This window comes from Triticum urartu, chromosome 7 (assembly GCF_003073215.2).
Source record: "Triticum urartu cultivar G1812 chromosome 7, Tu2.1, whole genome shotgun sequence".
Classification (NCBI taxonomy): Eukaryota; Viridiplantae; Streptophyta; class Magnoliopsida; order Poales; family Poaceae; genus Triticum; species Triticum urartu.
Genome location: NC_053028.1, coordinates 64016157 through 64031032, shown reverse-complemented (window position 1 = coordinate 64031032; position 14876 = coordinate 64016157). Strand labels below are relative to the sequence as shown.

The 14876-nt window shown below is 43.4% G+C and overlaps 2 protein-coding genes and 1 pseudogene across 2 annotated transcripts; 1 reads left to right on the top strand and 2 right to left on the bottom strand.

Annotated features, from left to right (window-relative positions):
• Positions 1-6861: 6861 nt before the first annotated feature.
• On the bottom strand, positions 6862-6995 carry LOC125526071 (annotated as a pseudogene).
• Positions 6996-9130: 2135 nt separating this feature from the next.
• Positions 9131-9788, top strand: LOC125523105 (polyubiquitin-like). Its single transcript, XM_048688156.1, has one exon. The coding sequence runs from the start codon at positions 9131-9133 to the stop codon at positions 9542-9544; it is 414 nt and encodes a 137-aa protein (XP_048544113.1). The 3' UTR covers positions 9545-9788.
• Positions 9789-12752: 2964 nt separating this feature from the next.
• Positions 12753-13786, bottom strand: LOC125524111 (ubiquitin-like). Its single transcript, XM_048689184.1, has 2 exons — positions 13763-13786; positions 12753-13190 (listed from the first exon to the last, which is right to left on the bottom strand). The coding sequence occupies exon 2, from the start codon at positions 13188-13190 to the stop codon at positions 12753-12755; it is 438 nt and encodes a 145-aa protein (XP_048545141.1). The 5' UTR covers positions 13763-13786.
• Positions 13787-14876: the final 1090 nt, after the last annotated feature.

Sequence of the window (14876 nt, the reverse complement as noted above, 5' to 3'; positions counted from 1 at the left end):
GGCCGACGTGCAGGAGGCCATGGACCGGGTGCTCGCGCTCGACGCGGCCTACCCGCTGCCGCTGCTCCCCGCCATGCTCGAGAAGTTCCCCAAGGCCGTCGAGCCCGCGCGCTGGTGGCCGCACCGCCGCCCCTCGAAGCAGCCCAGGAACTCAAAGAGCTTCGGCCGTCGTGCCGTCGCTTCCGGCAACGGCTGGACCCAGGATCTTGAGGACGAGATGCGAGGCATCCTGAGGGTCATCAAGGCCAAGGACGAGCAGGAGTTCCTCAAGGTGGGCAGGCTGGTGCTCAGCCTCAACAGGGGCCTCGCCGTGGCCGGCCCGGCGCTGGCCGGCACGGCGGCGCTCGCCACGGTGTTCATCGGCTCCGGAGAGGCCGGGGCGTGGGCGTCAGGCGCGGCCGTCTTCGGCGGGGCGCTGGCGGCGGCGGTGAACACGGTGGAGCACGGCGGGCAGATGGGCATGCTGTTCGAGCTGCTCCACAACTGCGCCGGGTTCTACTGCAAAATCCAGGAGGACATCGAGGCCAACCTCGGCGAGCCCGACGTGGAGCGGAGGGAGCGCGGCGAGGTGTTCGCAACCAAGGTGGCGTTGAAGCTCGGCCGGAGCATGTCGGACCTTAAGCAGTTCAGGAAGATGGCCTCGCCGTCCGTGAGAGACGAGGACATCAAGGAATTCGCCGGGAAACTCTTCTGATCGACCCACCCATTCACTGACTCACTCACTCTAGAATAGCTGAGAGATGAATTCATGAGATGTGTATAGGAATTCTGGGTTCCATTACTAATTCTTTTGTAAAGGTAGAAATTGAGATCACAATTATTTGATTCTCATTCATTCTTATAATTTCAATCCCAATCTGCACAGGATATACACTCGCGAGTTTGAAGTTTAGACTGAGATTACAATTTTTGCAATGGTCTGACCGGCAAAGATACGGTCAACACGCACAAGAACATGCATGGGCGTGCTAAATGCCGAAGGTTTGCGCGGCGCGATATAACCTTGAGGTCGTATTGTAGTTGTAGGCTTGTTTTTTCTGGTGTTTTGAACTGAGCTGAGCCACCCACCATCTCACAGTAGCCTGTTTCTGTTCATACAAATTTAAGTACTCCAACTCGTTTCCATCGGTCCATACGTACGCCTGCTGGGGTTAGCCCATGAACGGCAGCCGTGCATCATTATCTCTGGAATTTTCCTTTATTGAAATTGTGATTATATCCAGTTAATTAGAGAGGTCCTTTTCTTACTATAGAAAGAAACAATAACTCTGATCACGACACTAGCAAATTTTGTTAATAGCTCACTGGACTAATTCTCTGCTATAATTAATAACGTCCGGCCGGCAGATGAGCAGGAGCCATGCGACTTCTTTTCCTTCAGAAAGCGATCGACAGCCAAGAAATGTTCTACGGACTACGGCTTCCTAATCCCATGAATAAGAAATACAAAAAAGATGCATTCTACACTTCTCCCAGAAAACAAAAGAAAGGAAAACTAATCTAACGACCCAATAATCAACCTGTTGGACTTGGAACTGTTCAGAGTCGACGTACGGCACGGCAGGGTCAATTCAGGCCCAAGAAGTTTTCAACTTCAACATTTGCAAGTTGACGGCTGAATGTAGGTGCCACTTCCTACGATTCCAGCCTCCAGGAAATAGGAAATCAGATTCAGATTCTGCGTGTTTCGACACAATAACGTCGGCTGGATTTCAGGCATTTCATCATGGATTCAGTTTTGTAGTGAAACAGGAAAGGAAACCAAGATTTGAACAGAACGGGTTCGCTCGATGGAGCATGTAGAATTTTTTGAATTTGAATAGTAAAGTCTAAACCATCTATCATGGATTGACCAGAGAAGCACGTGCAGTGGTCAAACATGAGATCAACATGCCAGAATATCTATATCTATACTACTTATAAAAGAGTAAACATTATCTTTTCTAAGTGCACCCCACAAAATGTACACGGATACATTACCGCCGCATGATTAGTCCTACTAAACTCAATCTAACTGCTAGCCTTAATCTAATTTGTTCTCTGTGTGCACTTAGCAATTTACATTGACTAACCGTACTCCACCGTGGAGGAAAATATGAAAGTCCACGTCCGGTCAATTAGGAAACTATAATCATGGACACTCCTATTAAGAAACTAATCACGGGCGCATCAAATTATTAGGAAACTAATCACAAACGCATCTTATTATTAGGAAACTAATCACAGGCGCATCCTATTATTAGAAAAATAATCACATGCATACTATTAGGGAATTAATCATGGACGCATCTAATTATTAGGAAACTAATCACGGACATATCCTATTAGATAACTAATCATGAACGTATTTAATTATCAGGAAACTAATTGCGAGCGCATCCTATCGTCTAGGAAATCGCGATCGCGAGTCGCCTGCCGTCACCAGCCCACCACCCATGCGAGCCACAGTGGGAGACACGCGAGGAGGAGCCGCGGCTTCCTCCGAACACACACACATGTCGTCGCTGTTTTCATCTTCTGCATGGAGGCTAGGTCACTTTTCTACTGATTGTAACGACTTCGTTCACGTCCTGGCATGCTCTCCGGGAACCACCGGCATCCGCGTCGACTTCAGCTCCGTCCACAACACCCACGCTGACAACCACCCACCGCCGACGCCCTTCAAGTGGGGGCAACGTTGAGTATTCTGGACCAGTATAAGTGGGCCAAAAAAATCAAGTGGGGGGCGCCCCGGTGCATGGAGGGCGCCGCCTCAAAGCTGGACGACTGATTCACCTGCGTCGACAGCGCCGCCCAGCTGGTGAGAGGACACGGTCACCGCGGCCGCTCGACGACGGAGACGCTCGCCTTCATGCGAACGCGCCGCACGCACGCACTAATCAGGTAAGCACCGGGTGTTGTTTTTTTTTACTGTCATCGCTACCTCGCCGATGGTGACACATTTAGAAGTACAGGAACTAGAGATGAGGCAATGAGAAACAGAGATGCGCTGGAGCACACACAGTTGGGTTTCAGGCAACCAATGCCTATTTTTTTCACTAATTTTCGCGTACCTGTAACAGACATCCCTGTCTTTTTAAATACTGATTACCGGTTATTACATGGCCAACTCACGACTACACAATGAACTCACAGACAAATTCGCTGAACCAAGATCTTACTTGCAGTCATGAAATTATGTGAAAAAACCCAGAAGTTTGCATAAGTTTTAGTGAAAAGAATAAAGTTCGCATAAGTTTTACTAAAAAAACCTGAAGTTTGCATAAGTGTATTTGTTTGTCGAGCAGATACATGGCAATTGTAATTTTACATGAGCATTTTTATACCGTCCTTATCTACAGTTGAGTTAACATGTTTTCCTAATAGAAAACTTGGACCACATACAAGAGAAGCAAAAAATGCATGTTGATTATGATGATGACGAATGTAGGATATTTTATGGTCATGGTAAATTCTCATATCATTTATTTTATTTCATTATTGCACTCTACATTACATACTACGCACGACCACTTTGGTAGAGGTGATGAGTTCGCATCATACAGAGAGACCAACCATGTTTCTCCGAATATCTTGAATCATGATCCTTATGACTTCATCTCTACTACTTATAAGAAGTACATTTTTTCATTTGACTATTTCCTGACTTGAGAGGTAAGGTATGTTTTATCCACTGAAGTTGCTAAAATTGGAAGCATGTCTGCAATTTTTTTCTTTCTAAACTGGCATTTGTTGGCCTTTTTTTGCCACTGTTATTCTTACAAGTGGTAGCCTACGCATGTTGAAGACCATTTTTAAATTATTTATCTTCATATCATTATTACTACAAACTGGGAGGATATTTGTTATATTGTCAAAATTTTAGAATGTTGAGCCCTTAAAGAAATGTGTAGTACTCAAGTAACTGTTCCAAGTTGTTGTATTAATGCTTTTGTCCAGTGAATAACAAGTATAATTATGCAATTTATCACTGTAATCTTAATTTGGTTTACATGTTCTATTTTCATAATAAATTCACTTTTCTTGCTTCCAGACATTACGACACTTGTGTGCAATAGTAGAATCGGATGGTCCAACTAGTATTTTTTTTGTCTTGTTTCTACAACTGATTCTATGCAGTCAAGACATCTCTACACTTCTCTATCTGACAATGGCTTCCTCATTTCAACAAATCACAGAGGTCTCTTCCCACTATTGTGGTTGACACTCAATTGTAATAATAATTCTTGACTGGAGTTTGTTGGCACTGAAACGGTTCCTTAGCTTGTCCTAAGTGACATTTTCATGTGTGATTATACTTGCATAAATGTGTGCATATGGAGAATCATGATGAATCTTCTAAATAATTTTAAGTTTTATACATTGAGAACACTGGGTGGTCTTTAATACAGGAGACATGTTGATTAAGGAGAAACGATATTTCAAATTGTTTATACGAGTAGGGAATAAGAGATTGTGTATTTTATAGGGAAAATTCAAATTTATGAATAAGTTGTCTTGTATTAAGTTTAGTATAGTGTGTTAATCCAAATAGATGCGTGTTGCACGTGTACACTTATTAGTTCAAATAGACGTGCGTTGCACGTGCACATTTACTAGTAGAAGACAAACTCATCAACATGGCCTCTGAAGCCCTGACCTCCATATCTCCGTCTCCATCTGTCTGGCGTAAGTAGCACCTTTTTAAGCTATATACTACTCTCTTTGTCCCAGCATATTGAATGTAATAACATCTTATATTATGGGGCGGAGGGAATACTAGTTTGATTTAGCCAAAACGTCTATTTTGTAACATGTTTGTCATGTTATGACTGTGGTCTATTGCTTGTTAACTTCATAACTCTGTTGTCTTGCTTTGCCATGGACTTGTGAGGGAGCAGAGTAACCGTTATAAACTTTTTTATTGTGTTAAACCAGATTCAGATTCTGCATGTTTCGACACGGTCAGATTTCAGGCATTTCGTCATGGATTCAGTTTTGTAGCAAAACAGCACAGGGAAAACCAAGACTCTTAACAGAATCAGTTTGTTCGTTCGACCAATTGAATTTTATTTAATAGTAAAGTCTAAACCAGAGAAGCACACGTATTGGTCAAACATGAGATCCACATGCCATAACATACAACACAAACTCAGAGCCATGGCCTCTGAAACCCCGACCTCCATCTATCTGTCAGTAGCCCCCTTTTAGGCAATTTATACTAGTTTGATTTAGCCAAAGAGACTATTTTACTATGATCTTTATGATATAAGTTAGACACGTATTACCATGCAAATGAACGTCTGTTCTATTTGTCATGTTACGACTGTGGTCTATTGCTTGTTAACTTCTTAACTCAGTTGTCTTGCTCTACTATGGACTCGCGAGGAAGCTGACTAGCCGCTATAATCTTTTCTATTGTGTTAAGTTGAAGGGAGATTTAGTAAAAACTGCCTTTTACTTGAAATATACTACTGCTCCTAAGTTGTACGAAGTCAGCGACAAGTAATGTGGATCGAAGGGAGTAATAATTCCTATAGTATGTGCAGTTGCTTCTATACACCATTTCCACAGCTTCCTATGTGAAGTACTATTACCCTAGTCTTCGATATATCCTGTGATTTAGCAGCCATCCAACAAGGAGAGTGATCTGTTTCTTGACTTGCTGCTGCAGTACATTATAAAAATAAATCATACCTAACTCATTTAATATGGTGTTAGTATGACAAGATAACCGGTAAGTACAAAGTACATTATCTGTGCAGTAGGCATTGGTAAAACCTGTTAATAATGTAGTTTTCTTGAAAGTGGCTTCAGACAATTTTATAGCCGGTGCATCCTTTTTTGTAATCACCAAACTATCTTTTGCCAGACTGTACTCGCATGTATACTTGTTGGCAGCGTGGCAAACCTCTAGAATGTGTTTATTTGCTGCAGAGATTTTCAGATCAGATGGACAATGATATGTCAAGCTCCGTACTTAGAGAGGCGTTCAAAGATGATTAAAATTCGGAAATTTTCAGAGATTTAGCCCCAAATTCAGAGGGGGGTTGCTAGGGTTTGTATTAAGCCCGACCCCCTCCAGTGGTGACTAGGATTTATACCAATTACGACTCGATGCATCTCTCAGTGACCATCAAGATTAGTCTGACATGCAAACTTCTGAAAGAAAAACATCAGAATTCCTAATTCCATTTTAAGCAAGAGGCCGTCAGTTGGTCTCTACAACTTCGAAGATGATTGGCCTTGGGCAGCAGTTCTGAATTTTTAACCGAAATATGATTTATGTGAACAAAAAGCTGGTCCAAGCAAAGTTGAACCGAAATACTCGTTCCGTTCCAAAATAAATGTCTCAACTTAATTTGTACTAACTTACAAAGTTATACTCCCTTCAGCCCCAAATAAGTGTCTCAACCTTAGTATAACTTTGTACTAAAGTTAGTACAAGAGGCACTTATTTACGGAGGGAGTACTAAGCATGAGACACTTATTTTGAGACGAAGAGAGTAAGATTCATGGACAAATCCTAATGTTAAGTTGCAAAAATGGGTAAAACTAAGCAAAGTTTGATTTTGAGTGGAAATTTGATGCATGAGGTCCGCCCCAATTTTCAAATCATTTGAGCAACTCTTGGCAAAAAAGACAAATTCGGGGGCTTTGCTGAGAACTACTCAAATGTCTAAATGAGCTAAAATTTGAAGTGAACCTCACGCAATAAATTGTCTACCATGGAGAAAAAAATTGAAATTGTTTAAAATTTTCTAGTATTTTTTGTGAATTTTTTTTGAACAGGTGCAGATGAGCCCAGGCACCGAGTCACTGCACTCGTAAAGATTTTCAATGTTTCATATTGAATTTGTAGGGCCTTGCCCTCTCCGAGGAGGAGAGGAAACCCTTTCAGAAATTCTCAGTGACCCGTGAGGGCCAAAGAGGGGGTTTGGAAATAGTTTTCAACCAGCAATTGACGCGCCTCGGTATTACCTCACTAGCTGCGTCATTGCCCCAAGTGCAAAGATGCCTTTTAACGTGCGCCCAAGGCCCCTTCTTATACCCAGCTCCCCCCTTGCCACCTGCCTCAGTTACCGAGGTGGGACTAATCTGATTACCAACAATCAAACTGACGCCCTTAGCAAAAAAAAAAAACCCAATCAAACTGACGCTGTCAAATAGGGCCGAAGTGTGAAAATACCCCAGAGCAGCATCGCAAACCCCTCCTCTCCCAGACACAAATCCCTCCTTGTTTCCCCAAAATCCGTTGGCATGGCTCACCTTGAATCCCCGACCTCTCCCCGTCTATATGTGCCCTCATAGTCTAGATCCACCACCCCGCTCTCCTCCCTCGTCTCCCGCAGCGCAGTCCACGCCTGCCCGGTCTACATTGGTACAAGCAGTTCTGCTCACACGGAATCCGGCATTGCGCCTTCGTCCCCAGATCCACCGCCTTCTGTTCGCTGATCAATAGCATCACCTTCTCTCTGTCTCCATCTGTCTGGTGTAAGTAGCCCCCTTTTTAGGCTATATACTAGTTTGATTTAGCCATGGCGTCTATTTTGTTTCTCTCACATTGAGACTGTGATATGTTTTCTTATCAACTTACACTCATTTCTGCTCTACTACATATGCACTTGTGAGAAGGCAGATTTAGCCCTCATAGACTTTTCTATTGTGTTAAGCTGGAGGAAGATTTGGTAAAAACTGTCTTTTACTTGAAATAAAAAGGAGGAAACATTTTACTATAGTTCTTTATACCATGTGCAGGTGCTGGTATGCAGCATTTCCACATTTTCCTATGTGAAATCACCCTAGTCTTCGATATATTCTGTGATGTAGTAGCCATCCAACATGGAGTGTGATCTGTTTCTTATGTGATTTTGATTTTGGGTGTAATATTCTGCTCTAGTACATTATAAAAATATAACTGGCTCATTGATTTGGTGTTAGTATGACAAGATGATCTGTAAATGTAAGTACCGAGTACAATATCTGTGCACTAGGAAATGAGAAGTCGGCATTGGTAAAACCTGTTAATGTAGCTTGCTTGAGAGTGGCTTGAGACAATCTTATAGCTGATCCATCCTTTTTTTGTAACCACCAAACTATCTTTTGGCAGACTGTACTTGCATGGATAGTTGTTGATCGCGTGGTGAACCTCCCACTGACAAATAGTTGAACCCACCACAGAATTTATAGTCTCTAGAACGGTGTTTCCTTCTCATTTATTTGCTGCAGAGTATTTCCAGATCTTAAAATTAGTTAGATCAGATGGATAATGATGATATGTCAAACTCTGAACTTAGAGGGGTTCAGAGGTGAGCAAAATTCAGAAATCCTTAGAGATTAACCCCTAATTCAGAGCGGGTTTGCTTGGGTTTGTATTAAGCGAAGAGGAAACTAGAGCCTGACCCACTCTAGTGGCGGCTAGGGTTTATCCCTTTACAATTCGATGCCTCTCTCGGCTGGAAACCCCTGGCTTTATAGCAATTACAGTCCAAGAGTTGGTAAAGTAAAAAAGAAGAGATAAACATGACAGGTTAAGGTACAGTAATTGGTACCTAAAGGGAAATTAAATCGCAGCCATCGAATAGAGATCTGATACGGGTTACTCTGCTTCAGTTCAGTTGGTACCGCTTTGCCAGTGCACCTCGACCGTTGATTCTCGAACTGGACGATCTTGTTGATTGTAGCTATTTTCGAAAGGGAAACAGTAACTGAAGGTGGCATATCCTTCAGATATTCAGATGAGGCCTGACATGATAACGTTAATCTTTTGGCTATCTGATGAATATCTTAAATGATCTAATCGGTAGAACTGTCGAGCAGTCTGTTGCTCTGTCGTGGAATCATACAGATTTTATGTTAAGGTAGCCAGTTCATTTTTTTGTTCCGTATTTATTATCGATGGCAGCGTAAATAAAGATAGTTTGGCTGTTCATATTGATTTTGTATCTATTCTTAGGTCAGACTGCCATAGTCCTACAAATAATATCTGTTCAGATCTGAACAAAATTCCTCACAAAGTCGCACTTGTTGTTAATTAGTCTTTGTAATTAATCTGAACAAGGTTTCTTACTCGTGCAACAACAATTGTGTTTCCCCATGGTTGTACTATCTGTCCACTGAAATTGCTGATGTTGACGCACTCATTTCACAGATGCAGTTCTTCATCAAGACCCTCGCGGGCAGGACGATCACTGTCAAGGTCGATCCAGGGGACACCATCTATATTGTCAAGGCGAAGATTCAGGATCAACAGCGGCTTATGTTTGGCAGGGAGAAGCTGGAGGATGGGTTAACTCTGGCTGATTACGACATTGACGATGAATGCACCCTTCACTTTGATCTGCGGCCCCAGAGAAGGAAGATGCTAATCATAATTAAAACGTTGACAGGCAAGATCTTCGCTCTTGAGGTCGATAACTTGGAAACAGTCGACAGTGTCAAGGCTAAGATACAAGTTGACGAGGGCATTCCTGTGGACCAGCATAGGCTCATCTTTGCTGGGAAACAGATGGAAGACTTTCGCACCCTGGGGATCACCTGGTGCTCCGCCTGCGTGCCTGACTAGCGAGTGCTACCAAGACTTTCTTCCCAGTATGCTTCAGATTCTTTCTGTTTGCAAATTGTCCAGCCGTGCGGAAACCTGCGTAAGAGCGTGCAGGCTACAATCAGTATGTCAGAAGTATTTGCTACCTGCAGGCTACAATCAGTATGGTCGAAATGTACGTCATGTGCCTTTCTGTCTCGCCCTGTGGTGCCAGTGAAAAAGCAGACGTGGCCAAAGAGCGCCGGTTAATGTTGTTCGAAGTACGTATTTGCTACGAGCACTCTGTTATCAAGAATCAAAGCGTTTGCTACTGCATTGCTGAAATTTTGCCTGCTAATGTCTTTATAGCATGAAGTAGCTTCCTTGGCTTGCTTATTTTGCTTGAGGGTATTTCATGAATTTACACAACCCTGCGGTAATGGTCCACGCACATTACCAGATTTACTCAGAAATCCAGAAACACACAAGAGCATTGCATATTTTTTCTAAATTTTGACAACCATATTCATGTAAAGCAGCGCTCACAGTTGTATATTGGACAGGGAGTATTTCTTACAGGAAACTTGGGAGACATTTTAGATCGTTGTGTAAAAAAATATAAACAACCAACAAGTACAGCAAGCATGAACAAATTTGTTTGACTTGCCTCTAATGCTTTGGCCTGACACCGCCACTCGCAAAGAGCCCCGCAGAACTACAAATAAATCCGCATACTCTTAATTTTTTTGGTATTCATTCACTAATGAGAAGGAACGGAGGAACGTGATTACGATAATCTGGAGGATTTGGCAGCTAAGGAATGATCAATTGCATGATAAACCAGTTCCACCAATGACAATAATAACAAAGATATTTTTTCGCAAATATGCTTTACAGGGTATCATTGCAATGATAGAGGGAACAAAGATTTTTTTTCCGTCTAGTTACATGAGCTCTTTGTCTCAAATTCAGTGCAAGGACGGCCATGACCATATGAAGGGAAAAGGAGTAATTGATGGAGTATACGACCGGTCAGTGCATAAGGTGATTGTTACCGCCCATGCCCCATGGCCTCCACCGGTGGAGGGCATCTTGGCGATACCGGTGGATGGAGCTTTTTGCGCAAATGAGAAAGATGCAGGGGTGATTATCCGCGACTCGGCTGGCGACCTTGGCCTTGCAGCCTGTAAATTCATGGCTAGGTGTGGAGATTCTCTTGAAGCAGAGCTACTGGCTACCATGGAAGGAGTGCTTGCGGCCCGCACATATGTAGCAGGCTCGTTTGTCCTCCAAACGGACTGCTCAAATCTGATAAAGATACTGAATAATCTGCCAAAACAAGTCACGGGTAGGCTAGCTGGTTAAAGAGTTGAAGGATCTATTCGTTGAAGTGAGGGAGCTGAATATCATGAGAATAGATAGAAATCAGAGTAGGGTTGCAGATTTCCCAGCTAAATCGTCACGCTCAGAGCATCTCTTGGGTGAAGGTACAGTAGTTGGCGCCTAAAGGGGCAATTAAATCATAGCCGTCGGATAGAGATCTGACACGGGCTACATCATCTGCTTCACTTGAGCGGGTGACGGTTCACCAGTGCATCTCGACTGTTGATTCTTGAACTGGACGATTTCGTTGGATGTAGCTCTTTTCGGAAGGGAAACAGTAACTGAAGGTGTCATATTCTTCAGATATTCAGACGAGACCTGGCATGATATCATTAATATTTTGGTTTGTATCTGAAAAGATAGAGATATAATCTGTAGAACTGTTGAGCAGTCTGTTGTATAATTCAAACATATTTTGTTTTCACTGGGTCGCTGCAAGGGGGAAAAATGGAGGGAGGATAGTCCCCGTAGTCTCTGAGAAGGAAACCAGAATTCATGTAGTAATTCTGCGCCGTCAAGAGCCTTCCATTGGAAGAAACCCAAATGATTTAGCAATTTACATGCAGAGGCCCTACCCGTGACATATAAATTCCCAGGATCCATCGTTCCGAGCAAACTAACCATCGGTTCCTTCTCCCTCTCCGACGTCACCGAGTTCAAGACTTCAAGGTACGCGAGCAGTTGATCTTCTGATCTCTCTGCCTAGACTCGTCATTGGTCTCACTCTCATCTCTAAACCCTACCTAGTACGCTACATCCATGCATCGATGGATTAAATTTGGGGAGGTTGCGCATGACTGATAAGATCTGTGCTCCCTGGGTTTATAACATAGTATCAGTACTGATCTGAACAATGTTCCTCACCAAGACATGCGTATCGTTAACTGTATTAGTCGGAGAGATATTTCTTACTCGTGCAACAACTATTCTCCCTAGTAATTGTTGTACTATCCGTCCCCCCAAATTGCTGATGCTTGGTGCTCTCATTCAACAGATGAAGATCTCCGTCCAGACCCTCGCTGGCAAGACGATCACCGTCACAGTCGACCCCTCAGACACCATCAACGTTGTCAGATCAGCAGCCCCTTGTCTATGTCAAGAAGGGGCTAAAAGGCAGGCACACTCTGGCTGACTACGATATTCAGGATGGATTCACTCTTCACCTCGGTCTGCGATGTCATAGAAAGAGGAAGCAGCCACGTGTCATACGTGGCGAACAACCCAAATTACTGAAAAAGAAGAGAAAAATATACCAAATCTTTGTCAACGGGCTTACCGGCAAAATCACTACCTATGATGTTGAGGACTCGAGTAACGTTGAAAGTGTAAACGAAATGATCCACAAAAAGGAGGGTGCTCCCGTGGACGAACAAAGGCTGATCTATGGTGGGAAACAGCTAGTGGATGGTCAGACCATGGAGGACTGTGGCATCGAGAAGGAGTCAACCATTCACCTGCTGCTCTGCCTCCGATAGTGCGGTGTATGTGTTGGGGAAATTAGCAATTTACGATAGTGCAGTGCATGAGGTGCATGCATGGCTGACAAGATATGTGCTTCCTGCGTTCATCTTAAGAAACGAGATTTCTCGCTGGGCTACCACCATACGTATATCAGAATCATTAGTTGTTGGATGAAGTTTGTTCGTGTTCAACTCCACTCCGGTTTAGTATATTTTGATTGGCTTTTCACTGGCTTGTGCCACAGGACAAGACAAACGGCACATAATATACATTTCGAACATACTGATTGTAGGTACGTAGCAAATAGTAGCACGCACTCGTGCGCTAGGTTTTTACACGACTAGAAAAATTGCAAACAGAAAATATTTGAAGCATGCTGAGGTGAAATCTGGGAAGCACTCCTTAATCAGCCGCGGATGCGGAGCACGAGGTGAATGATGTCCTGCTGCTTGATGCCATACTCCTCCAGGGTGCGAAAGTCCTCCATCTGTCTCGAGGCAAAGATCAGCCTTTGCAGGTCCACTGGAGTGTTCAACTCGGTCTGGATCTTGTCCTTGACATTGTCGACGGTGTCCAAGTTCTCAACCTCAAGGGCGATGTCCTTGCCAGTCAATGCTTTAACTATGATTAGCATCTTCCTTCTTTGGGGGCGCAAATCAAGTTGTAGAGTGGATTTATCCTGAATGTCGTAATCGGCCAGAGTCAATCGGTCCTCCAGCTCCTCCCTGCCAAAGATAAGACACCGCTGATACTGAATCTTCGCCTTTACAATGTAGATGGTGTCCGATGGATCTACCTTGACGGTGATCCTATTGCCAGTGAGGGTCTTAACAAAGATCTCCATCTGTTGAACGAGAGAGCACCAAAAATTAGTTATTTCTATGGGCAGAGAGTAGAACCACAGTGGGAATAGTTGTTGTCGCAGAGTAAGAAATCTCGTTCATATTAACTACAAAGACTAATTAAGGGTGGCCTGGTGAAAAATCATTGTTCGGATCTGAATGGAATCAATATTAACATCCAAACTCTCATTCTTTATGTTGCCATTGAGCTATCTGAACAGAAAATCTGTTTGATTACACGACAGAGCTGTGTGCTGCACAACAGATCTACGGGTTAGATATCTTTATCTTTTTAGAAACGAACCGAAAGATTAATGATATCATTATCAACCTGATCTAACTAATTTTAAGATCTGAAAAATGTTGGGGCTGGACAGCAACAATGCGCTGCACAAATTTATCGACACGGTAAATATGCACACTACGCAACCCCCTTCACTTGTGATGAACTTTGAGGACAGTTTCAACCAACAAGTAAGCAGCGGAATAACACAAACAACATGCACATGTGACACATGATTTAATGTGGAAAAATCTCCTCAACTTGAGAAGTAAAAACCACGACTGTGGACACCGATCCACGCAACTTTACTATGAGAATGATTAGTACAAAGTCTGCTCTAGAACCTCTAGAGAGATTTACAACACACTCTCCATGTTGCCAACCGGCAACAGCAACAACAACCACAAGAAGCAAGATTTCAGCAAAGCAGAGTTTACATAGTTTTTTGTACCCTTCAATGTTTTGCAAACTGCTCTTAAATCGTTGAACCAAACAGCACCAAATTTGGCGAACAAGTAGACACATGAGTTCTTGACATCCTCTCCAAATTTCAGTTCAATCGGACATCATTTGCCTATCCAAAATGTTCGTCTCCCAAAACTACTCTGTTCTGAAACAGCAGCAGTCAGAGATGACAAAACCACTCTCAAATCTAATGCTCCACTGACCCAATCCTCAAACCAGCTAACCATATCGAAGTACTCAAAGTAAGGAACGGGCTCATCAAGTTTGGGGCCGATCCAAGCACATTTGAGCCTCCAACCATCAGCTTGAACACTATCTAGTCAGATGCAGCAAATCTGGACAAAACCTTTGCTTCTTCTTCTTCTTCCTCTCTCTCAGGTTGTGTTTTCTCTTGTGTGCTCTCACTCTCACTCTCACAAATGGCAGCCACCACCATCAAGAGTGGAGTGGCTAGGGTTTTCTCCTTGCTCCCTTCGCCAGGAAATACTCACAACCGTTGGATGTAGAACAGATCAACGGTTCATATGTGTTGGACTTGTGTGGCCTGATGTTGGGCTACCAACACACCTCCATGTGGAGGGACTTAGCCCAACAAACTCCCCCTCCCGACATCATGAAGGGTCTCACTGCCTTCCGGCAGCCATGCCAGCGAGCTGGCGGCATACTTCAAGCTTCTTCCTTGTGGATAGCACTTTGGTTGTCACAAAACAACACATACTTGTCTTGCTTAAAACCAAGCTCACAAGCTAACCGTTTCGGCCACAATAGTTCTTTGCTCGCCTCTGTTACAGCAATGAATTCAGCTTCAGTTGTATTCAGTGCCACACACTTTTGCAGCCTGCTTTGCCATGACACCGCTCCCCCTGCATAGGTAACCAAGTAATCTGAAGTAGACTTCCTTCTGTCAACATCTCCAGCCATGTCAGAATCTGAAAAAACA